Raw genomic sequence first — 24,014 nt, forward strand, 5'->3', positions numbered from 1 at the left:
ACTTTTTCTTTAGAGGTGCAGCTGATGTCCCTGTTGTAGGTTCTGGATGACTGCGTTGTTTGACATTTCAAAATGTCAAAATTTTTGAAATGTCAAAATTTTGACATTGCTTTAATGTCCGAAGTCCCTTGTTGCAAAAGTGGTTTGCTGAAAATATCAGGCCACAGGAAGCAGAAGTATTTTAAAAGGCACTTCTACTCTTAGAGGAAGTCTGCGCCGTTTCCTGGGTTTCTACTTGGAATGTGTTGTGTCAGCTCTGTATGGTCTTCAGCTTAAGGGAAAGCTTTATTTCCTCTCACTTCCACCTGTTTTCTGTCAAGCGCCTCATCAGGAACCATTTCTGTCGCTTTGGGCTTTCAAACACGTTGTGAATTAAATTGCTAAAGGTTTGATGCAGCAGACGGTTAACCCTATCGACGTCGGCCATGTTTGTCTGGACCACATTGTAATGGTCATCCATCGGTTCTGCTGTTTGTGAACAACCAATGGATGTTTCAGAACATAAAATAGCAGGTGATTTTGAGTCAGTCCTACCAGAGGAAAACATTGTCTTGTTCAGCTGTTATTTTAATAAAGTCTGATCCAATAGGTCAACCAGTTTGAATGACCTCTGGGTTTATGGAGTATTTACTGCCTTATTGTGAGGTTTCCTCCAAACCTTCCTGTGAGGTAAGTTTCAATTAGAAGTGAACTGGCGATCTCATCTCTGAGTTCTGCTGCTGGTTTCATGCTTGGATGATCCAGCTGTCTAAACAAGACCATTAAACAACAGAGTGCTGAGCAAATGTGCACATCAAACGTGGGTCTAATTACAACTAATCTTTAGTGTGCATGAGACCACTGATAGTCTAACTGGTCACGTGTTGCTGGATAAACAAGACTGTGGTTCTTATCATTAGCTTGTACGTCTTTTTCTGATTCCTGAGAGAGAACAAAAAGTGCAGTGGGTAGAACAGAGTGCAGGAAGGGGAGGTCAGGAGATTTTACTTAACAAGGCTCAAATTAACCCAACAGCACCAGGATAAGTAGGCTTACTTTCATCCCTAGTGGTCTCTCTAGTGGATCACAAAGTGTTCACTTGTAGTGTGCAGCATTTGCCCTATGTCGTTGGGCTTCATTGTGCCATTTCCTACACTGCCACCTACTGGCCAACCAGTATAAGTCAAACAACGTCTTCCAAAGCCACAATCAACACTGAGAACTGATAAAGCTGGCAAAATGTGTCTCAGTGGAGGGAGTCGTCTTTCCAACTCATCCGGAGGCACGGAACATTTGCAAGGCACTCTTGAAATAAATCAACTTTACTCTCTTTATTTTGAGATTTGGGTCGTGCCGTTAGTGCTTCACACTTAAACTGTCATGTTAGAACTCAGACCAGAAGTCAGTTTGGTTGGAGATCTTGAAGTCTCTAGAAAAAAGGTTTCATGTTTTCTTTTCAGTTAAGAGGAAACATGCAAATACAAAATTAATAAAGGGCAAAATGAAGGTTTTCATAGCTGGAAGATTATTACCAATACCAGCACACAGAAATGTGTCAATTCTGTTACTATGGGAATGTCTATCATTTCTTTGCCGTTTTTTAGTCATCTTGTTTTAATTAAACAGTTCAGCAATCAAAGCCCATTGGCTGTTGTAGTCAATTTGACCCCTCAAACTTTCTACCCTGTGTGCAGTCTGGCGGTCTGGAACACCCCGGGTTCCCTCCTGTCTGACCTTGATATAAGATAAGATAAGATAAATCTTTATTGTCATTGTCACAAGGACAATGAAATTCAAAGGGTGCCATCAGTCGGTGCACATGCCCAAAAACAAAAAATAACTGTCTCACAATTCACACACAACACAAGAATCAACAAACAACTGGTAGAAAAAAAATAAAATAAAATAAAATAAGAACAGCCACATTCTCACATACATCATTTATGATGATTAATGGTTGTTTTTGATTGCATTTAGTTTTGTTATTGCTATCGGGTAGAAACTGTCTCTGAGACCCACTCCTCCTGAACATCCCACTAAGACCAAATGATCAGTGTCACAAACAAAAACAGAGAAAGAGAGACATTCGTTGAGCTGTTTCCTGACGTAAAGTGTTCATGTTTAGGCCCTGATTCATGAAGGCAAAAAGGTTCTCAAAAAAAAAAAAAAAAGCCCTTTCTGGCTTTAAAAAAAAAAAAGATTCTAACGCTGCAACAACCTGGTGAAATCCTTCTGCTTTTTGTGGAGTGGTCCTTACAAACCTCAACCTTCGAAACCTCAATGCCTGTTACAAAACATTTTCCTTCAAAACTGTAAACCTCACTAAGGCTAAATGTCAGGAGAACGAAGAGGAAAGAGTCATATTGTCAACACTTTGCCACCAGGTTTCTGAGCTCTGCTGAGTTCAGTGGTCTGAACGAGTTCAGCTCGTTTTACATTCAGTTTTCTCAAAGCGAGAGGGCACAAAGGACTGCGAATCATGCTGTGTTTGTGTGATTTGAATATTTGAAATTGTTGTTACAGTCGATTTAGGTAACAAAGCTGTGTAATGATAACTTTCCAAAATACACGATCAATTGCTCAACTCTGACCACCTGAAAAGGCTTTAACCTTTAAACTGTCAGGATGTTGGGGGAACATTTTAAAGACACATCAACAACTGCACGGCCAACTGTCAAATTGTAATGCAACGTTTTCTGCTTTTTTTTTTTATTGATCTCTTCTTATAAAGACATTTAAGTTTTGTATTGACTGAAAATAGGCAGAATCAGTGCTGAGGAGTTAGAAATGACACTGGACATCACTTGTAGGATGGGATGGGGGAAAAAACAACTTCTGGACTCCAGACTGTTTACACAAACCCGTTAGAATATGACAATAAAGAGGTCTGGCACTTGTGAAAAGTACAACTTGTATTTGAATGTATGCAGTCCGCTTCTGTTAATGTTCTCCTCCACATCAGTGCTGTCGCCAAAGTTAGGAATGGCCAGTGTCTTTTGAAGATAGTGGAGAGGAAACTCCAAAAGTAACTACAGGAAGCTCTTCAGAAAAAAAACAAAAAAAAAACCTGCAAGCGATGCAAAATTTACAAACAGCTGGAAATGAGAGGGGTGAACAACTTTTAAAGGAAAATTGTTCAAAATCAATGTTGGATGCAGCATTTCCCTGCTCCTGAACTTTGGAACGTTAAGCTGATATCATCACATCTTCCAGTGCTGTGGAGGAAATGTTTGTCTCATGCAAATTTCAAAGCACTGAGCTTGTGTCACTGACAGAAGGAGGAAAGCAGTTAATGGCTTGAGTGGAATGGCGAAGAAAACAAATGCATGCATCACAGGACGATATAAGCTGAAGCTGAAAGAATGGCATTTAAAACCGAAAGGAGAAAAACCGATGTGATATGCAATCTAAGAATGAAAGAAAGTACTATGCAACAACGCAGGAACAATATAGGAACAGAATATTTTAAAGTCTAAATTTAAGTCATGAAGAGATCTGAACTGATTCTGTACGTAAAGTAAAAAATAAATGTGAAAATGTAAAATCACAATGATGTAAAATCTCAATGATATCAGTGAAGTGACAACCAGTAAGCTTAGGGGGAAAACTGTTTGTTTTTTTTCACACATTAATAGCTTGATTTGGAGAGCTTATTTTCCTTTGTAATTTTTAAACAGTTTTGTTTGTTGAGTAAAGACAAAAGTTTTACAATTACAAAGGAAAAAAGGTCAAGGTAATTTTATTTATATAGCACATTTTCAGCAACAAGATAATACAAAAAGGCTTTGAAGAATAATTTTTAAAAATCTGTAAGAATTTACAGATTCTTAGATTCTGTACATTTTCACAGATCTGTGAAAATCTGCAAGTTTTCCACGTCACTCGGAGTTTCGGGATGTAGAAGTCATTTCTTTGGGCAACACTGACCTCTGGTGGACTTTCTGAATATCGCTGGTGGAGTTTTATGTTGCTTAGAGACGCATCGGAAATAATAAAGTAGTTTCGCTGTTTGAGTTGGCATTGTGTAAAAAGAAAGAACACACGCATATATTAGTTAAAGGAGACAGATGTTTTCTGTTTTTTTTGTGGAGTGACTGGCGGTCCGCCTGGAGCTGCCCTTCCCTGAGAACAGCTGCTCTCAAATCTCTCCCCTGCGGGATTTTCCGCGTTCTCCAGCGACACAAACACCTCCCTGCGTGGACCGGGAAAAAAAACCCAAAACTTTTTCATCCTCACCAAACAACGTCTGTTGGCTTCCCATTTAGTAAACTTTTTTTTTTTAACAGCCATGGGAGAAATGACAGCACCAAAGAGCTTCTCAGAAGTTATAAGTCAGATATTACAAGAGGCGCCGGCTGCCAGGAAAGCTCTGGTTGATAACCAGAGCAACCTTCTCCGAGTGGCAGAGTACTGCGAGAACAACTACCTCCAGGTGAGCGAAGACCATTGTGAGCATTGAACAGCTTTTAATCAGGCATGATTTGATGTGTGTGTGTGTGTGTGTGTGTGTGTGTGTGTGTGTGTGTGTGTGTGTGTGTGTGTGTGTGTGTGTGTGTGTGTGTGTGTGTGTGTGATAATGTTGCCACAGGCGGATGATCCGACCAAAGCTGTGGAGGAGACCAAGGCTCTGACTACCCAGGCTTTAGCCAGTGTCACCTACCAGATCAACAGCGTGGCCAGCGCCTTGCTCAGGCTGCTGGACTCCCAGGCCATGCAGATCAAAGACATGGAGTCTTCCGTCAACCTGCTGTCACTGGTGAGACAGGAACAACCCCGTCAAACTCTCAAACCCTACCCACTGAACACAGCTGTAAATTGGTAAAAATCCTCAAAAAGGTCCTTACACTAATTTTATTTTAAAGTGAGGCTTCAGTGTCACGGAAGATTATAAAGCAACAACATTTCGATACATCTATGTCTATGTCTATGTACTGGACTGTGTACTGTATAGTTGCTTGTGGTTCTTTTTGCATGAATTACTGCATCAGTGCAACGTGACAAGGAGGAGAACATATCTTAGTACTGGTCTTAAAGGGTCAGTATTATGTAGTTTGAAGCCATTTTTCTTGCACAATCAAGTAGCTGTTACCTTTAATGATTATATCCTACTGACACTATATGTATCAGTTTTAACACTGATATATATAGTGGAAGAAGGTAGAAAATAGTGCACAAAAGTGTCTGTGACTGATGGACAACTTTCAAGTAAGTACTCCTGTGTAGAATATAATATGTTTATCAAAAATATATTTTGCATTGTTTTTTTAGTACTCTATTTTTCTAAGAAGGAAGATGTTGGGTTTTCATAATCATAAATGCTATTTAATGTTTAAAATTACTGAAATAACTGAACATACAGATAATGTAATTTAATCAATGTGCTACGCTAGTTTTGCTCTCTCTCTCTATAAGGAATAATATTCCATACGTAGATTAAATAAACCCTATCAAATGAAGCTGCTCGTTTTATATTTTTGCTTACATCTGTGCATCCAATCAAAATAGGAATGAATAAATGATGTCAGTGTAATAATAAATGTTGCTGTTGCAGTAGGACTAATTGTTTCTTTTCTGTTTTAAGTAAAAGTGATTCAGTCATTCAGTTATTTTAAATGAAACATGTAAATGAAGGTAAAGTGTATTTTTATTCATGGTTATGACCATCATCTTGTCTTGCACCAAGTCAGACTCCCTCATATAGTCATGGCAGATTGTGGCTGTTTGTAGTTTAGTCGACTGTGTTCTGATCCAGGCTGCTGCCATCCACTTGGAGAACGTGGCAAGGAGGGAGATTGGTGCCTTTACCACACCCAAAGACAAGACCCGATCCAAACCCTTGGCCCCGCCCCCTTCAGGCATAGAGCAGGAGACGGGTTACATGAGAACTCCGATATCATACACCATCTTGGACACCGTTGGACACTATTTCCAGGTGAAGTACGCTTCAGTTTGAGAAATATATGATCTTTTTCGTAGTTTGTAGACTTTCATTGACCTTCTACCCACCAAACTCCCAAAACCCCAACCTGCAGGTCAAAGAGCAGCAGCCCAACAAGAACACACAGACGGAGCAAGCTGAAGAACACTTGGTGTACGTAGACATAAATCTCATCTCTCCACAGTACAGAGACCAGCCATACTGTACTTTGTACAACAAACTTCAAAGCTTTTCATTGGACTCTTGTCTGATAGGTAGTGCAAGGTTTTGAAGGGAAACGAAAATGACAGAGTTTTTCAACATTCATTTTATAGACAATTTGAGGTGTGTCTCTACTAGGTTTGCCCATCTAGAAACTTAAATCTTCATCCATTCTTCTTGGTCTTGGAAGTTCCCGGCTTTGTCTTACTCTTGGAGGGTCTAGTCTTGGTCTTGAAAGGTACGGCCATCATCTTGGTGTTGATTTTGGAAGGTGAATTCTTGATCTTGGAAGGTCGGATTGGCAGGTGTGGTCTTGGTCTTGAGGGTCTGGTCTTGGGTTTGGCTCTGGAGGATGTGGTCTTGGGTTTGGTCTTGGTCTCAGACACATCGGCCTTTTCACCATTGTGATGGTGTGATCAGAGCAATGTGAGTTGGTAGACTGTCATCACACAAATCATTTTAAATGTAAGTCATAAGGTCCAAATGTACTTTTATCTGACAGTAGTGCCTTTTTGCTGTGTTCCCTACATGGCTTGCAGAAAACTCCTAACTTGGCCGTTTCGTTCTGATCTGTCTGCCGTGTTCCTCGGTTGTGTGGATTCTGTGTGATCACTAATGTTCTCTGAACCTCTGAGGTCGTCACAGAACAGCTGTGCATATACTGAGAATAAATTAGACAGGTTAGTAGACCTTGTTTACTAACTACATGTCTTTTAAATGAAATTGATATACCTAGAAATGATTTTGGATCAAGATAAAAGCCAGATTAGAGGAATGCTTGACTAAAATATGTCCTGTTGAGACATTCTTCCACCTAAGCTGTGGATCCCTACAGAGTTACAGTTTCTTTTGTTACTGTATTGATGTGATATAGAGATATATTTTTGATAACATCTGATTTAACTGAACCTGATGTAGAAGTCCTGACTGCTGTCTTGTTGTTGTGCCTCAACAGGTTGACCCACGGCATCGCCGTACCTCTACCCTCTGTTCCCACTAAGCCCACAGTGAACAGCCTGCCTCCCCCTCCTCCACCTGCTGCTGCCACAAACCTGCCTCCTCCTCCTTCCTCAATGGACACTGGCCTCCCTCCTCCACCCTCCTTTCCATCTCCCTCCAATCTCCCCCCACCCCCTCCTCCACCGGCCATCGGCCTATCGGACAACAGTTTCCTGCCACCCCCTCCACCTCCTCCTGGCAGCAGCACCAGTCCACCTCTTCCTCCTCCTCCTCCTCCAGCCAGTGGTGTACCACCACCAACCCCTCCACCTCCTCCTGGCAGCAGCACCGGTCTACCTCCTCCTCCTCCAGCCAGAAGTGTACCACCACCACCCCCTCCTCCACTGGCCATCGGCCTGCCGGACAACAGCTTCCTGCCACCACCTCCACCTCCTCCTGGCAGCAGCACCGGTCCACCACCTCCTCCACCTCCTCCTCCTCCACCACCTCCAGCCAGAGGTGTACCACCACCCCCTCCCCCACCACCTCTCTTCTAGATGGTAGATTGTGTCACTCAGGGTTTTGCTAACTTTGAAGCAGAACTAAAGCAAAGTGTGTGTGGGTGTGCAGGCGTGGGGGGGGGGTTGTGGGTGTGGGTGTGTGTGTGGAGGGTGTGCAGGGGTAGGTGTGTGTGTGTGTGTGTGTGGGTGTGTGGAGGGTGTGCAGGCGTGTGTGTGTGTGTGTGTGAGTGCACGCGTGCAGGTGTTTGAACCCTGAGCTGTTTCATCTGTGATTAATACCAAAGCCTTAGCCCGAAGTGACATTTTCTGGTTTAGAAAATCCCTCCTTCAGCATTCTGTGCGTACAGAAGGTGAGCGGCGGGGATCGTCCCAGCGTGTCCCGACGGCGCCTCCACCGCATTCCTTCAAAACAAGCTGAAACAGGGATTCCTGGCTTCCTGTCATCAGCTCTTCCATCACTTTTTCCTCTTTCCCATAACGTCCGTGCCTCATCGTAATGAGGGTTACTTCAAACTGCAGCGGTCTGCGGCTCGGTCCCGGCAGCGGTCACTTTCCTGTCTGGTCAACGTGATCCTAAGTCTCTAACACTGGCAGCTTTGACCTCAGTGTGCTCTGCGTCTTTAAACAGGCCACTGAGGGTGTGAGCCGTCTGCTGCAAGTCATATTTAAAACCTCTATAATTAAGTGCATTTACTGTACCTGACAGCGTCAGTACTGTACAAATAAAGATCTAGACGCAGATAAATATGAAGGGGAACTTTTGAAGTTAAATCGATTTAATCTGAGAGAAAATGGATTCAATTCAGCTGCCCGAGAGAAAATTAGGGGTTTTTTTAAGTTTCAGATTTTAGGGTTTTTTTAGAATTTTGTTTTAGAACAATACTTTTGTTCAGTATTTTTAGGATATTTTGCTATGTTACTACCACAAAAATCCATGTGCAGTGTTATGTGCAAACTGAATGAAAATGAATATGTTTTTAAACCATTTTTGCAGACAGAAATCAGCTGAGTGAGTCAGTCTGTCGCTCCAGGTTTGTCTCTACCAGATTTGAACGACGACAAACTCAACAGTTTGCCGACTCTTATAAAATGCCTGAAATTCACCCAGATTTAATGAAGAGTGTCTGCAAAAGGGCACGTTTTTAATATTTGAATGCAGCTTCTCAATTTCATTTAGCGCTGGACTTTGACTGGACCATTGTAAAAAATATGTTGGGGCTCTTCTACTGATGGAAGGTGAAACTCGGTCTCTGATCAGTTGCAGATTCTAGCAGGTTTTCTTCCAGAATTCTCTTTGATTTAACTTCATTTATCTCATGTCTGACCAGCTGCCCTGTTCAGGCTGGAGAAACGGATTCCCTCAGCATGACACTACCAGAACTTAGTCTCACCGTGTGGAGGATTATTGTGTAAAGGATTCTTCATAAATTCAAGAAAATAGTTTTGCATTTAAGGTTGTTAAAGCAGGTCAGCGACACTCAGTCACATTTTCTTCCTCTGTTTTCCTCAGAGTGGAAGAAGAGTGCAGCACAATAATGCTGTGCTGTTTGTACTGCTTATACATATAATCTGCTTATATATGTATAAGCAGATTCAGATTTTTAAAAAAAGAAAAGAAATGAATTTGTTTAGGTGATCAAAAAGTTTCAAAAAATGCATAAATTATCTCAAGTTCAGGTTATTTTTTTTAGAGCCTTTACATCAGCATTATGCTTATCTGACTAGAGCGTAGTTAAAGTTTCCCATTCCTTCAAGCTGATACATTCTCTCTTCTTGCTGATTCCTCTAGACATTACGTGTTTTAATATGTCCAGATGTGTCAACAGTTTTGTTTATCCCAGAACAAACTTCTGTGTATTTTAAAAAAGATTTTATGTGACAATGCAAAGAACTGACTTTGTTTTGTAAAGTGGAAACAAATGAATTCATCCTACTTTATGTTTTGAAAACTTTTTACCAATAAAAAAAAAAGGAAATTGTAAAATGCGTTGTGAATTTGGATTTACCTTCTGTTGTTCTAATACACCCAAATGAAACCCAGTGGAACCAGTTGAATGGATTGAAAGTAACTGGAGGAGCTGCTGAGATCCATGGATCATGTTGAGCTGCTGATGCTCCACTGGAGGAACGGTGGGAGGAAAGACACTGCTTTCAGCAGACAGAGATGTCAAGGAAGAGACCAAAATGAAACCAAGCTGGGAAATCTGACACCCTGAACACACAACACAGTGAGGCACGGTGGTGGCAGCATCATGGTGGTACTTCACTGAGCTGGAGCAAAGAAGAAAGGCAAAAAAAATCACTCTGGATATGAACTTTGGCTTCAATTATGAACAGCTGAGTTGCTTAGATTATTCTGATGCTCATTGGTTATTCACACGTCATTATTACTCTCATTATTATGTGTCAGTAAATTTTCTCGTCCTGTTAAGAGTCAGTTTGCAATCATTTTGTTTTATGTAACAGAATTTATTTGTAGGTATTTTTCAGCACAGTAAATTGAATAACATGTTTTTCAATGACAAATTTCTGATAATTATTGATTATGTTTTGCATTAAATATGTCAGGATTAAATAAGTGTTCACTTCTTGCTACTCCTTTTCAAACAGAAAATTAGTGAGATTTTGTTCTCGGTTATGTTTGCAGGTGTTTTCTTGTCGTCTTACTGGTTCTTTGCTTTCTTAAATAAACACAAAATATGTAAAGCCACCCCAAAGAAACAACTAAACTAACCTGACATCATGCTAAATGCAAACGGAAATTGTGCTTTTTAGACTCTTATCTAAAACTTATTTTATATTGTTTGTAGAAAATGCACTACACACAGAACCCCCAAAAACATGTTGAATTATGTGGTTGTGACAAAATGTGTAACAGTGCCAGGGGTTTGAACGTAGCTCTGTACAGTAAGTGTGACAAAGAGTGAACACACCCCTCTGTGGCATGACAGCGATGCTGTAAACGTTGCTCACTCTGCCTCCTTCATGTGACACATTATCATTTGACAGCAGCTCAGGCTCTGGATGACTTCTGGATGTTTGGGATTCTCAAACAAGGTAAGATCAGTCTCTAAAACGTCCAAAGTCTAATTATTACATATGTGATGAGATAATAGATCTGAGACTGAGCTTCACTTGTCACCTAAGGTTTCAGGATGAATGTTAGAAATGTTGGATCTCAGATACTGCCGGTCTGTTCTGAACGTTTGTGTGAGGGAAATGTTGCCAGGTCACTTTAGATCATAATCATTTGACTGGGGTGTGTCAGTATCAGCTGGGATATTAAGGACATTGTTTCCTAATTTGGCTACAAATTGCATCAATCTGTTCAGTTGTTTCCTATTGATTTAGTGAGGAAACAGAAAAGTTTTGCTCAGCAGGTTGGTGAAATGATGCTCTACGTCTCTCAGTGATGCCAGCAGGTCGACTTAAGTCCAGCTGTGACTGAAGGATGTTTCGAATAATGTGAGTTAACAATGAATTCAAGATGGAGTCCGTCTGAGCTCCAGAGTTTCTGTGTGAAAATAAACTATTTGTTCCCAGTTTGCCGGTGGCAGTGATCTCCATCGCAGCCGTCCTCCTCTGCTTCTATCATCACTTGAAGAAGAGGAGAGAACAGCGCGACGCCACGGTAACGATGCAAGTCCAAGCAATATGCAGACCAGAGGACCAGGAAGTGGACACAGAGTTCGACCAACGTACTCCAGGCTACAGCGCCGTGGAACACCCGCCTCCATACTCACTGGTGAGGACGGATAAGTTGCCTCCAATGTTACATCACATTAGCCCAAAATTAACTTTCCAACCAATATACACTTGTGTTTGAGAACAAAAAAACTAAAGAAAAAACTAAACAGACGTAAATCTGAATAATGAAATACACAGAAATTGTTTTTGCCAAAAACAATTAGAGTGAAACTAGCATGAAACCTGAAGGAACCTTCTGTGGCGGTTTTCAGCAAGTCACAAATGAACAGCAATAATTCAGTCATAAAAGAAAAAACGTGGGGTTCATATTTTCACCACGTCATTCATTCACCTATAAATATCACAATTTCAAACCAACTATTTAGTGAGGTAACTAAATATATTGGAGCTAAATATTCAGTTTGCAAACTAAATATTTACTTAGTAAACTAAACATTTAGCCTCAAAGTAAATATTTAGATTGCTAAACAACAGATTGTGGAGCTAAATGTTTACTTTGTATAATAAATATTTAGCTTCCTATTTCAATATTTTATTTCATAAATGAATGAATAACATGGTTATAATGATTTAAAAAACAAGCCTCTTTTCTCTTCTAACCCAGATTATTTCTGTTAGTTTGTGACTGTGTATTTTAAGCGACAGCGCCCCCTAGCAGTGAGCGACTGTGGCTCAGTGGAAGTTGCAACCTGGAAGTTGTGGCTTTAATTTCAGGTTCCTCTTGTAACACATTGATGTTAGTCTGGGAAAACACACTTAGCCCTCCGCTGCCTAGCAACCTGTATGGAGAACTTGTGAGTGCAGTTGGATGAATTGTTGATTTAAATAAATCGACACAAAATACTGAAAGTGACCCTTTACGTCTTCCTCATGCAGGTTGACCCCAAACTGGCCCCGCCTCCATACCACATGTATCCAATAGCCCCGCCCCTTGCTTCTCATTGGATGACTCCCCTGGAACATCAACAGCTGACTCCACCTGCCTTACCCTGCAACCAGCACCGCTCACGGAGAGCATCCTTCAGCTGAACAATCAGATTTTATTTGAAATATTAGAAGAAAATACATTTAACTGGTTTTCAAAATATTCTACTACTGAAAAAAAACCTGATTCAACTCCCTTTACTCCGATACCCCAAAATAAAACCCACAGGAATGAGTCAAAGTATTGACTTATGGCTCAATACAAAAGCGTGCTACACTTTTCAGATTTAATTTTATTTTTGTTTTAGTTGAAACACTTTAGTTTAAAAACCATTTATCATTTTCATTTCACATCATTTGTGTCGGAGCGTTATAAAAAACTGCAAATAAACCAAAGTTTTAGATTCAAGTGAGATGAAAAATATATTTTTAAAAAAAGAGAAAAAATATTAACACTTTTGCATATATGCATATCAAAATTACTTAACAAAAGGACTGCAACATTTTTTAAACCAACCGCATTTTTAATAAACTTTTGATATGAAGATCAGAATAAAGAGTACTGCACACCAGCCGAATCATCAGAGCACCAGGTGTTTCTTTGATATTCTATACACTCTTTATTACAATACAGTACTTACAGGCTGAAAGAAAGATTAAATGGACAGAGTTATGTGTTTTTTCCTAAGAAACATGTGCACTGATAGAAATGAAAAGTTCCACGATGAAAAAATAGTTTCCTTGGCTTTTGAACCATATTAAGGCAAAAGTAAACGTGAATTTGAAGCCACTGGTAACTGGTTTTACGTAAAAGTAACAAAAACCCCCCCCAAAAAACTATCTTCCATCAAGAGTCCAAGAAGTAAACGCTAAGGTTGAATGTTTTCCCTTCGTTAAACAACACACACAACAGGTCTAGGCTACTGAAGGTGTTACGGTTTGATTGTTACTGGTGCTACAGATTAAACTCAAACATCTGCTGTATCCTCTAACTGTCAGGACAAACGCACAGAAATCAACATTCAAAAAGGAAAGAAGATGAAAGAAAAATGTCTCAACATGAACATCCTCCACTGCTTCCCAAAGCAGAAATGTGTGTGTTTCCTTTCCAGTGTGTCAGTCAGTGTATTGCATGTTTATTTCAGTAACTATTGCCATTTTTTTAGCACATTTCTGAACACGTACAATCATACCGTGTGATCAAATGGCAAAAATATGAAGTTTTCAACACAAATGTGACATTTGGTATCTTTCTTCAATCCTTCCTACAGAACCAATGTAAACATTTACACTACATAAAGTATTTAAGATTTGTGAAGGCTAAAACTGTCCCTCAAACTGTTTATCATCCACATTTAAACGATCACACTACAACTCGCGTCGTCTCTAAAGCCTCCTCAACAAACAACCAGTTTTGATAAATTAATCACAACTTGACATTAAGCTGAACAGAGGAACATTTAGTTTGTACAAAAGAAATGCCTCTACGTGAGGCTGGTCGCCTGTGCCGACGTCCGCCATGCGGCTCCATCGGCGTCGGTGACGAAGCGTCCTCCGACTCTTTGCGGGCGATGCTCAGAACACCCAGCTGACCGGCACCCACTGATGCTCCATGGAGAGCTTGTCCAGCGCCACCCGGAGGCTGCGGAAGGCCGCCTCCAAACCATCGTTCACGATGCAAAGATCAAAGTAATGTCCGTAGGCCCTCTTTATGCGCTCGCTCTCGTCCACTGTCCTCTTTAGTTCAGAGTCCTGGGACCGGCACATTGGAGAGGACAACAGCGCTTTTAGACTTTACTAGATTTACATTCACTTGGATTCACCTATCATGTCACTTTGTGAAATACAACTCCAAATCATTTGCCAAATTTTACGTTTTTGTGCTTTTTTCAGAATAAGGTGAGCTGAAATGCTACTTGACATGCTATGGGCTGGCCATTTCCAAAGCATCCAATCCAGGAGTGCCATTCAGTTTCCTTAGCTCTCATTGGAGCCACTTTGAGAAACACTGGTCTAAGTTAGACTTACATTGTCAAGTTTGTTCAACTTGACAATGTAATAAACTAAATTGGAAGAACTTTTTATTTAATTACTTGTCACCAATTTCAGTACTTTCTTTAAGTGGAATCAACTATTCAGTTTTTTCAGTGCAGTTCAGGTTAGATGATGATAAGTGACGCTCTGAAGACTCAGGTGAGCCTTGATGATATTTATTTTTTGACATCCTTTAGGTGGCACTTTACAGTTATGACTGATACCATAAAGTACAAAAAAATATTAAAAGTAAGTAAGTATCAAACTGGGTTTTTTTCATAAAATAAAATTAATGAATTAAATTAAGTAACTTTTTTCAGAGGAAATATAATCATTAAGAATAATGGATCAATTAAGAAATCAGTCTTATGATCCAAACACTCACCGTCATCTGCTTTGTGACGACTCCTGATTCAATGGCTGACCTGTTCATTGCTTTGAGGACTTCAAAGTCTGGGGCTTCAATGAACACAACGTAGGGCAGGAATTCAGACGTCCGCAGCACTTTCAAGGCCTTCAGAGGAAAAACAGGTACAGGATAGATTTAAACCAACAGAGAACAGAAACTCAAAAAGCTCCAAAAGTAGGGGTACACAGATCGACTGACCGGCTGACCGATCTGCCTGATTTCATAAATTTTGGGTGATCGGCAGAGCTACTTCCACAAAGATAACAATAGAGTTGGTTAACGGTTGTCAAAACTTAGCAACTTTGTTGATAAATTTAGCAACTTTTCAGACCTCTAATTAGAGATTTTAGCCACGACACGTTGCAATGTCATTAACAAAAAATAAAAAACAATGAGTATCAGATCAGGTTTTCTAAAGATTAGGCCTGAAAACTGCAATTGGTGCAGCCCTAGCTCCAAACATCAGAATCTTACTCTACCATTAATAATATCAGCCGTGTCTTTTTCCATCTGATTGCAGTTATTTATTTCAGGTAAATCTTAAAGATGTGCTTGGTTAGTGTGTGAGTATTGACTGGTATAAAAACAAAGTAACAAACTGCACCTGTGGGTTGACGTCCAGGATGCAGATCTTTCCCGTTTCTATCACCTCGTGTATGGAGTTGATCTTTGTGCCGTACAGGTTGCTGTCGTACTCGCCGTGCTCCAGGAAACGGCCGTTTTTGATGTCGCACTCCATCTCGCTCCGCGACATGAAACCGTACATCTGACCGTCTCGCTCGTCCACCTTCGGCTTCCTGGAGGTGACTGAGCGATGGAGATGCATTCAAACACAGAGACAGCTGTCTGTCAATCAGCTGTCTGAGTTTTTAGGCAATCCTGTGAAGACACTGTTGCAGTGATCGATGCGTCTAAAGATAAATGCATGGATGAGTTTTTCTCTAGGTGATACAAGGCTGACTTTGTAGCTGTCTTTATGTGGCTCTGAAGGTTCAGGTCTGAGTTCATCACTACACCCAGATTCCAGACCTGATCTCTACTTTCTACTTGTAGTAACTGAAGCTGTGCGTTGACTCTAGATTGTTCCTCTTAATGTAGAAAGACAATAACTTCAGTTCTGTTTCTGTTCAGTAACGGCACATCCATGTATCTACTGCTCTCCGATCAATCTTGAGCTATTTTTCACAGAGGAACGGTCAACAATCTCCAGAAACTGACAAAATGAGAACATGTGAAACGAATAGTGTGACCAAAGACTGCCTGTTCCAGTCACTCACAGGGTACGGTGGTCCCGTAGCGCTGAGGGTCCGACACCAGCAGCTTGTTCTTCAGACTGCGTCGCCCGACTCCCTGCGCTCCAATCAGAACCAGCGTCTTCCTCCTGAAGGGAGGGACTTTGGCAACCTCTTCATAGATCCGCAGTTCATGTCGATCAAATTCTGAAAACAAAAGACACACAAAAAAACCCCAAACAAATAAGAAACAGAACAAAGAAGAAATGATGACAAACTGTAAGTAATCATTTCATACACATCTGAAACAAAATGTCGAGATCTATTTACCTGCATTCTTGGTGGTTAAATACATCATCTTTTTTTTCTTCTTACCGCCCATTCCTCCACACAAGGGACCTGAAACAGAGAGAAAACGTAAAATAAATTAAACATGCAGTCATCTGTAGGCTAAATCTATGTTACTGAGTCATATTCAATAAGTTAGAATAAGCATTCAGATGAGACTTGTTTGTCAGATTAAAAGTACCTTTTGAAATTAACAACCTTTAAGCAGGTATGAAACATAATTTTCTTTAAGCCCACATTTCTGTTTTTAAAATGGTTTCTTTTTTATTGGTCAGATGCCTGGAAACGATCAATATTTTTCGGGTGTTAACTGGGAAAATGTTGAGACAGCACCACCTAAACACCTTGAGTCAGATGTAGCTGCCACTAGATGGCGCTATCATCGAATGAGATCTCTGTATGTCCACTTCATTCATGTGTGGACGTGAATGAAGTGGACATACATGATATGGAATATATTTATTCCTTATCAAAATTTATGTTAATGTTAACAACATTATGTTAATGTAGCACAACGCAGCACAATGCTATCCGCCGTTGTTATTGCTGTTATTTGCCGGTTCATGTTCTGCGCTTTCACACCTGCGTAGTACGTCACATCTCCATGGGGATGGTTACAGAACAGTTTCAAAAACGCAAAAATGTGAGCGACAATAAAATAACAAAAATGTATTTTCTTAAAAGTACAAATTTATTTACTCTCTTTGTTTTCTTCAGGTTATACCAGAGATATTTCCAATAAAATATCTAAACAAATATCCATTTGTTTAGCTTTGATTTTGTTTTTTTTTCCTCTTAAATTATAAATGCTTTTTTTTTTCTTTTAGTAAATCTTCTTAGCAAATGTGCTAGTTTAAATATAATTTACAAAATATAATAATCCACCAAAGCATGAAATTTAATTCATTTTAAGTTAAAGAACAATGGATTTGTTGGATCTCTGTTTTGTTTTCTGCTTATCCTAACATCTCTCTTTTTGCATAATAAAAAGAGAATTTGTTTACAATTAAGCAGGCGGCACCACTAGATGGCGCTGTGCACCAGTACTAACCAGACGGCGCGTTCTGCTGGGTTCCAGGAAGCACCTGTGACTTGGCAAGCTGTTAACCTTCTGCTCAGTGTAGCAGACTATCTGGTCAAGGAAACATGAGCTCAGTGTTAAATCTGGCTTTAATTCTGCTTTTCAACAGCTGAACCAGCAAATTAATGACCAGGTTCTCTGCTTCAACATTGGAATTCTGACTGTGCTCTCAGAACAAGAAGAGAGTGTGCTGGCAGACAGATGTGTCCTCTGGCTCAGAGGACAGTACGTCTAGGTGAAGGACGCAGGGCCTGCTATGACTCAGCGCCTGCTTTGTTCGCCGCTCAAGACCTTTTCTACTGCGAATCTAAGCCCATAAGACAAACCCTCCCCCCACCTACATGTTTCATGAGTACAGAGATCTGTATCGATCGGTGTTTTGTTTACGGAACTCATATTGCCTCTCCTGAATCAATGCTCTGTCTTGATGAGCATGGTTTATGAATGTCAGACTCTGCTGCTTAAAGCGGCAGAGTCATGTAAAATCAACTTTTTCGAGCTTTACATCATGTTATAATGTTAATCCTTCATCAAAAACAAACCTGGAGTGTTGCTTTGATTCCTTGATGCATGTTTGAGAAATTCTTTAATCTGCCGTGGCAACCATTACCAAAGTTCTACAAAGTTCTAGTTTTCAACCTTCCAACTCACAGAGTAGCCCTACCCCTTCAGACTAGCCAGCAGCAATTAGCAAACACCTGGTGGAACTGCTCATCTGCTGAGTTCATTATAGGAGCTACTCAGTGCAATGCTGGTAAAACATTGTTAAAGGGTTAATAGAGGAGCCATGTTGTGATGACTTCCTGAAGGCAGAGTTTCAGAAAGAGCAGGAGTTTTTAAAGAAGCCCAATCCATTGATACATACAGCATTTTTTAACAAGTCAAATTAACATAGCTTCTTGATTCTGCTATGTGTCTGGAAAACACATAATACACATAATACTGCCTCAGAATGCATATTTCTGACCTTTTTTGCGGTTATCGGTGGCAGAGCGAAATTAGAAGAAATACGTGCACGATACAGAGAGGAACAGATATCTGATGGGGAATGTGGGTAAATGTGAGGGACTACCTGTGGTGGCGAGCTCCATGTCCCTCTTCACAAACGCTTTCCTCTTCTCCTCCAGAAGCTGGCTCGGAATGAGGCCCGCACTGCCTCCCTCTATGTGGCACGCCTTGGAGGGAAACACAAACAGCTTGAGCTTAACAGGGGAAAAAATAAAATAGTGGAGCAAAGATGTGTGTCTGAAAGCTGGACTCACCTGCCACCAGTTCAGGTCTTCCTGGTTAAAGATCTGCAGAATGTCTCCACTGGTGAAGCTGAGGCCTGCCTCCTTGCAGGGAATCAGGTTGTCGTGAGTGGGGTCGTAATCGAAGTGGCACTTCACGAAGGCCTGGAATGGGACAGGGGAGAATGTCGTTAAAACTAACGCGATAGGCTGAGAAATGGATGGGCCGTGCTTGATATTAGAATAAAGCTGAGGAGTATTACGGTTATGCAAGCTGTGGGTGAGCATCAGTCAGTCAAACAGCCTACTCCCCTTCTCAGGTCGACAAAATAAGACAAAGCCTCTTTTTGATGGAGAGAGATGCAGAGAATGTTACGATCTCGTCTTTTGTTGCATAGACAGGACTTCTTCCCCACGTTGATGTGTTCAGCTGTTTCATTAATAGATCTGTTACAGCCATTAGCTGCCGTCAAGGCAACTGTAGTACACCTGGTTCATTGTTTTGTTGTTTGCTTCAAGGTGGCAGTAGATATATGTTATTTAAAATGAAACATTAAGTTATATATGTGTTGCTGTTCATTTGTTTGGTTACGGGTGCATTCAAATGCAAGGAGGAACTTATATTTCGTTCCACAAGCCATATTGTTGCCCTGGGGAAACATTAGCTGGCGCACATGAGGCATTCTACCTGAAGAAGCTGGTTGTGAGAGGTTTGCCATCTTTATTCCTCCTGAGTCAATGCGGTAAATGAGATATGTTTTATGTTTGTATTATTTGTATCTTTTATATATGTAAATCCTCTATTTTTTGTGAACCAATTTAGGTTTGTGTTCTCTTTTTTTAGTTCTGATGGCATTTTTGGGGGGACTTTATAAAGACATGTCCAAAGTAAATGACTATTGAAACCAAGAACTGCATTAAGCCTCGACTAAACTTGAAAGGAGTAACAAGTTGCCTTTCTTTCCTGGATGAGGTCAGTGACAGAGCTACTGATAATATTAACTCTGTTTTCCTTCTTTGATTTTCTTTCAAAGAGAAAATCTCACAGTCAGTCAGCTTCAGCTGGAGGCTTAAAGGCACCGGTTCCTTCTAGCATCTGGAGAATAAAAAACTCATCCACCTTTTTTCTCTTAAACAGGATCAAACGTCTCGTCTTAGAAGTTTTAGCAAAATTATTTCTATTTGCTGAAAGTCACAATAATAAAAAAAAAAAAAAACATGTCAGAAACGAATTTATTATTGTCTTAAAATCAGAAGTAGACATACAGTCAACTGAACTGGCAGAACTCTGTCAGGTACTGGGGTCGTCTCGCTAGCGCACAGGTTTCAGATCTACCCACAACTTCTCTCTAGCATTTATGATGGCCACAGCAAAACATTGTCTTTGTTGTCCTCAGACCTTTTTGTAACCACTTTGGGTCACTGTCCATTTGGAAGACCAATCTGTGCCAAAGTTTTTACTTCACACTCTGACAGCCTTATATGACAGTAATTCAATGCCAGGCTGCAGGACTTGTAGCTGCAGCATAAAGCCAGGTCAGAAAGGTTTATTCATGGACATGTCAGTCCATGAATAAATGGACGGCAAGATTCAGCTGTTAATAATGTGTTTGTCATTGGAGTCTGATGGTGAAAAGAGGGAGAGAAGGATGGGTTAAGGAAGAATAACTCATGGCATTGCAAATGAGGAAAGCAAGCCGACATGTTGCAGTAGCTGTCATGATGTACTATTTCCTCAGATTTGTTTTGCAACTATGCTATATTTCTACATCAGTGCTTCAAGCATCTTTCATGCTGACCAGCAGATATTTCCTTGCATTAAACATTTTGTCAAAGACGGAGAACATCATGCTTAGGAGGAGGGATTGCTGCAAAGTCATCGGCTTGATGCAATCAGCTGCTCTCTCTTATAGATAACGTTTTACCACTTGGAATTAAATGATGAACTAAACTTTTTTATTTTCCATCTTAAATATGACTCAGCTGGACTGCATGGAACTGGATTTGAAACTGATCATATCAGCATAAAATAAATTAGATTTTGACTGGATATATTCAGACGGGTTATTTAATTCATTTCAGCAAAAAGGCAGTTCAAAATGGTCTACAGTCAACAATTACGAAACAAGCAATAAATAATTACATTTTGTCAAATGCCATCATCAAAACCATCAAGAGACATCAAATATGTTGATCATTATTCCAGTTATTACTAATGAAAGCAGCTCTATCCAGGTGGGTTTTCAGCCTTGATTTAAAGGAACTCAGTGTTTTGGCTGTTTTGCAGTTTTCTGGAGTTTTCTGCAATTTGTTCCAGATGTGTGGTGCATAGAAGCTGAACGCTGCTTCTCTGTAAAAATAAACCAAAATGAAAGTGAATTGAAATTAGAAGAAGAAAACAGGAGAGATGGAGAAATAAAGGGAGAGACAAAATCAGTATCCATGGTAACCATCTCCTCCCCCTGCACTTGATGTCTTTTTTTTGTTGTCTTTTCACTGAACTGATGCAAGAACATAAAACCCCCAGCAGCTCCCTCTCACACACAAACCCAGAGACTCCAGGTTCTCTTACTGAAAGGCCTATATAAAGGCTCTAAGATCACAACGAGTGAACAGAAGGTTAGCACACTGACCCTGGTTAGCGAAAAGAGAGCACCTATGGTGGAAATATGCTGATGAGCGTCAGAAAACAGCGAGCGCAGTATTCCAAAGGATCGCTGGATCACTTCCTGCTGACAGGTTTATAGTTTCCTGCCGGGCTGAGTGGTGGCCTCCATTTTTAACTGGTTCTTTAACTGCCTCCCCAGCTCTGGTTCGTTTCGTTTCTATGATCTATGTCGTTCCTACGGGTTGGCAGCAGCTCCAAGAGCTGCACGACTTCTAGGAACTCTGGCCAAAAGGTTGTAGCAGGAAAAAAAGATCAGAGCTGAGATTAGCAGAGGCGCTGGTGGGCAGAACACAGTGAATAACACTTTAAACGGACATTAAGTTTCTTTTTCTTGTGAGCCTTTACAGCTTTCTGAAGTTTTGATTTTTTTTTCCTACCTGACAATTTTCAAATGTAGAATTAATATAATTAATATTAATAGCAATGTTGCCCACTGTCAGTGCTATGTTGTTTTATATGACACCCCAAGTGTTTTCTAGTCTGTGCTTTTCTTTTTGTGTGTGTGTGTGTGTGATTTCTGGAACTGACGGTCTGACGGGACACTTCACCACTCTACTCCTGAGCGTCCTATCTTTGCAGAACCTTCACAAGCTGTTACAGGTATCTGCGGCAGTTGTGACGTCAGTAAGATGCAGGTTGATTGAAATAAAATTTTTGCCATTTTAACCTTTTCTTAAGATTATGATAAGTAATTAGAAAACACACTTCACACAACTAAATTTATTTGTACAATTGCTAAATAAATTATGCTGAGGAATAGTTAATGCAATATCATTTAGAAAGTAATGTTCTTCCATCCGCCTATTTTCTATACATACTTTTGATTGCAGGGAACCTGGGCTTGTTGTGTCAACAGTCAATGGGTAAAATGTCTGGTGGGCCCCGAAAGTGTCGGTAGTTCAACACACAGGCACACACTCACATCCAAGGCCAAGTCAGACCATTTATCTAAGTGAAATCAGATTACTCAGTGGAAATCCATGAATTACCTAGAGAACATTCAGATTGTACACAGAAAGGCAGAGATTTGGATTCAAGACCGCCTTCCTCTGAAACAACAAACTGAAAACTGTCCCACTGTGCAGTCAGTCAATTAGAATGACCTCAGAGCTCCTTGTATTGACCTCATCTTTCCATTCTCTTTGTAAATGCATGTATGATCACTTGGTTCATACGGGGTCACAGTTTGATCAGTTCCACCACTAGAGGGTGAATGTAACAAACTGTTATTTCTAGGTGTTTCTTGAAATTAAAAAAGGAGATTAAAGAAAAAAATACACAATAAACTAAAGTACATTAACATTTATTGTACTTTCTCAACTCAGCATAGAAGGTTTCAGACAGCGCAGCGGGTGCCAGGAAGGGCTGGAAGCGGACGCCGCTTACTGATGGAAATGTCAGCATCCTTTTAAGCAAATGAGAACATTTCTAAACTCTATTGGCTAGAGTGTTCCTCTCTTAAAGGGCCTGACCTGTCTGGGTGTGTGTGGCTCCTGGTAGCTGGGCAGGATCTTCAGCACCACGCTGCCGCTCGCCTCCTTCAGCATCTCCTGGAGCACCTTGGGGTCGTTGCCCACTTCCTTGCCGTTGACCTCCTTGATGATGTCGCCCACGTGCAGCAGGCCTTGCTGGTCGATCATGCCGCCGTGAAGAATCCTGGCAATCACCAGTTCACCATTCTCCACTCGGAAGGTCACTCCCTGTGAGGGAACGACCACACATCACCCGTGGCAACCTCAAAGCTGAACACCTTTGTAATAGCAGTAAAGCTTGAAGAGGCAGTGTTATGTAAAAATCGACTTTTATGGCTTTACATCATGTTATAATGTTATTCCCTCATCAAAAACATAACTGGAGGGTTGCCTTGATTTTTTTATGCATGTTTGAGAAATGCTTTAATCTCCAGCGGCAACCATTCAGTTGTGTAAAACATCTGGTTGGACCTAGCTCCGCCTTCGAGACACAGCTCCTCCTCTGAGCTGCAGTTTCTAAGCTTCTGCTTCACAGAGCAGCTCTCCCTATGACTCCAACAATCCTTCAGACTAGCCAGCAGCAATTAGCAAACACCTGGTGAAACTGCGCATCAGCTGAGCTCAATATACGAGCTACTCTAAATACTAGACAGGTCTCCTTGTCTTCTTTTAAATCATTCGTTAAAACGTACTTACTTATAATAAGATTTTTAATATCTAAATTTCTGTTCTATTTTACATTTACACTGCTCTGTATTTTAGTTTGATTTGGTGTCATTTATCGTGGTTTTAAAGATTTTTTTTAAGTTGTTTGCAAATCAAATATTTATTATTATTAGCTCACAACGTAATGCTGATAAAAACGTTTCAGAAAGAGCAGAAACTTCTTAAAGAGACAAAGGCCCAATTTCAAAGCTATAAATTAGAATTTTTTAAAGATGTATGTATTTGGTATACAGTATATCACATTTTTATAACAACTGAAGGTAGCATAATTACTTTATTGTGCTATAAAACAGAACTATATGCCTGGAAGATACATAATACTGCCCCTTTAAAAAAAATTGCATTTTGGGTTTAATCTGATTATCTGTGTCTGGAAGTAAATGTGTTTATGATCCAAAAAAGCTGTAGCAAAAGACACCTGGAAGGGTTAAACAGTATTTCGGCAACTCAGCTGCTGGCAAAGTTCATGTACTTGTTTTCGTTAAGTCATCTCCATGCCAGTAAATCCCACCCCTCCCTCCTGTGCTGTCAGTCTAAATCTGAATTCGCTCTCCCTTTAAGCATCTTATTAGCAGATCTCATTAGACTGAGTGCATGAGCTTCAT

The 24,014-nt window shown here is 40.4% G+C and overlaps 2 protein-coding genes across 4 annotated transcripts in view; one reads left to right on the forward strand and one right to left on the reverse strand.

The window, feature by feature from the left end:
- The first annotated feature begins 4,127 nt into the window (after positions 1 to 4,127).
- abi3b (ABI family, member 3b) lies at positions 4,128 to 9,225 on the forward strand. Its single transcript, XM_028028876.1, has 5 exons — positions 4,128 to 4,411; positions 4,568 to 4,735; positions 5,732 to 5,911; positions 6,012 to 6,070; positions 7,074 to 9,225. Exons 1-5 carry the CDS (start codon positions 4,268 to 4,270, stop codon positions 7,612 to 7,614), a joined length of 1,092 nt encoding a protein of 363 aa, XP_027884677.1. The 5' UTR covers positions 4,128 to 4,267; the 3' UTR covers positions 7,615 to 9,225.
- A 3,302-nt stretch (positions 9,226 to 12,527) lies between these two features.
- The window catches only part of mpp2b (MAGUK p55 scaffold protein 2b), a 54,955-nt gene continuing 43,468 nt past the window's right edge, over positions 12,528 to 24,014 (reverse strand). For 2 of the 3 annotated variants that reach the window (XM_028028631.1, XM_028028630.1), the window contains exons 6-13: positions 22,684 to 22,911; positions 18,577 to 18,708; positions 18,387 to 18,489; positions 16,216 to 16,284; positions 15,931 to 16,092; positions 15,258 to 15,460; positions 14,630 to 14,758; positions 13,786 to 13,962 (exon numbers count right to left, since the gene is read on the reverse strand). In XM_028028631.1, the coding sequence (XP_027884432.1) occupies positions 13,786 to 13,962; positions 14,630 to 14,758; positions 15,258 to 15,460; positions 15,931 to 16,092; positions 16,216 to 16,284; positions 18,387 to 18,489; positions 18,577 to 18,708; positions 22,684 to 22,911 (1,203 nt within the window). Of the gene's footprint in view, positions 13,963 to 14,629; positions 14,759 to 15,257; positions 15,461 to 15,930; positions 16,093 to 16,215; positions 16,285 to 18,386; positions 18,490 to 18,576; positions 18,709 to 22,683; positions 22,912 to 24,014 lie in introns of all 3 variants that reach the window. The other variant, XM_028028629.1, reaches the window with a different exon arrangement.

Source organism: Xiphophorus couchianus, chromosome 9, assembly GCF_001444195.1.
Source record: "Xiphophorus couchianus chromosome 9, X_couchianus-1.0, whole genome shotgun sequence".
Lineage (NCBI taxonomy): Eukaryota > Metazoa > Chordata > Actinopteri > Cyprinodontiformes > Poeciliidae > Xiphophorus > Xiphophorus couchianus.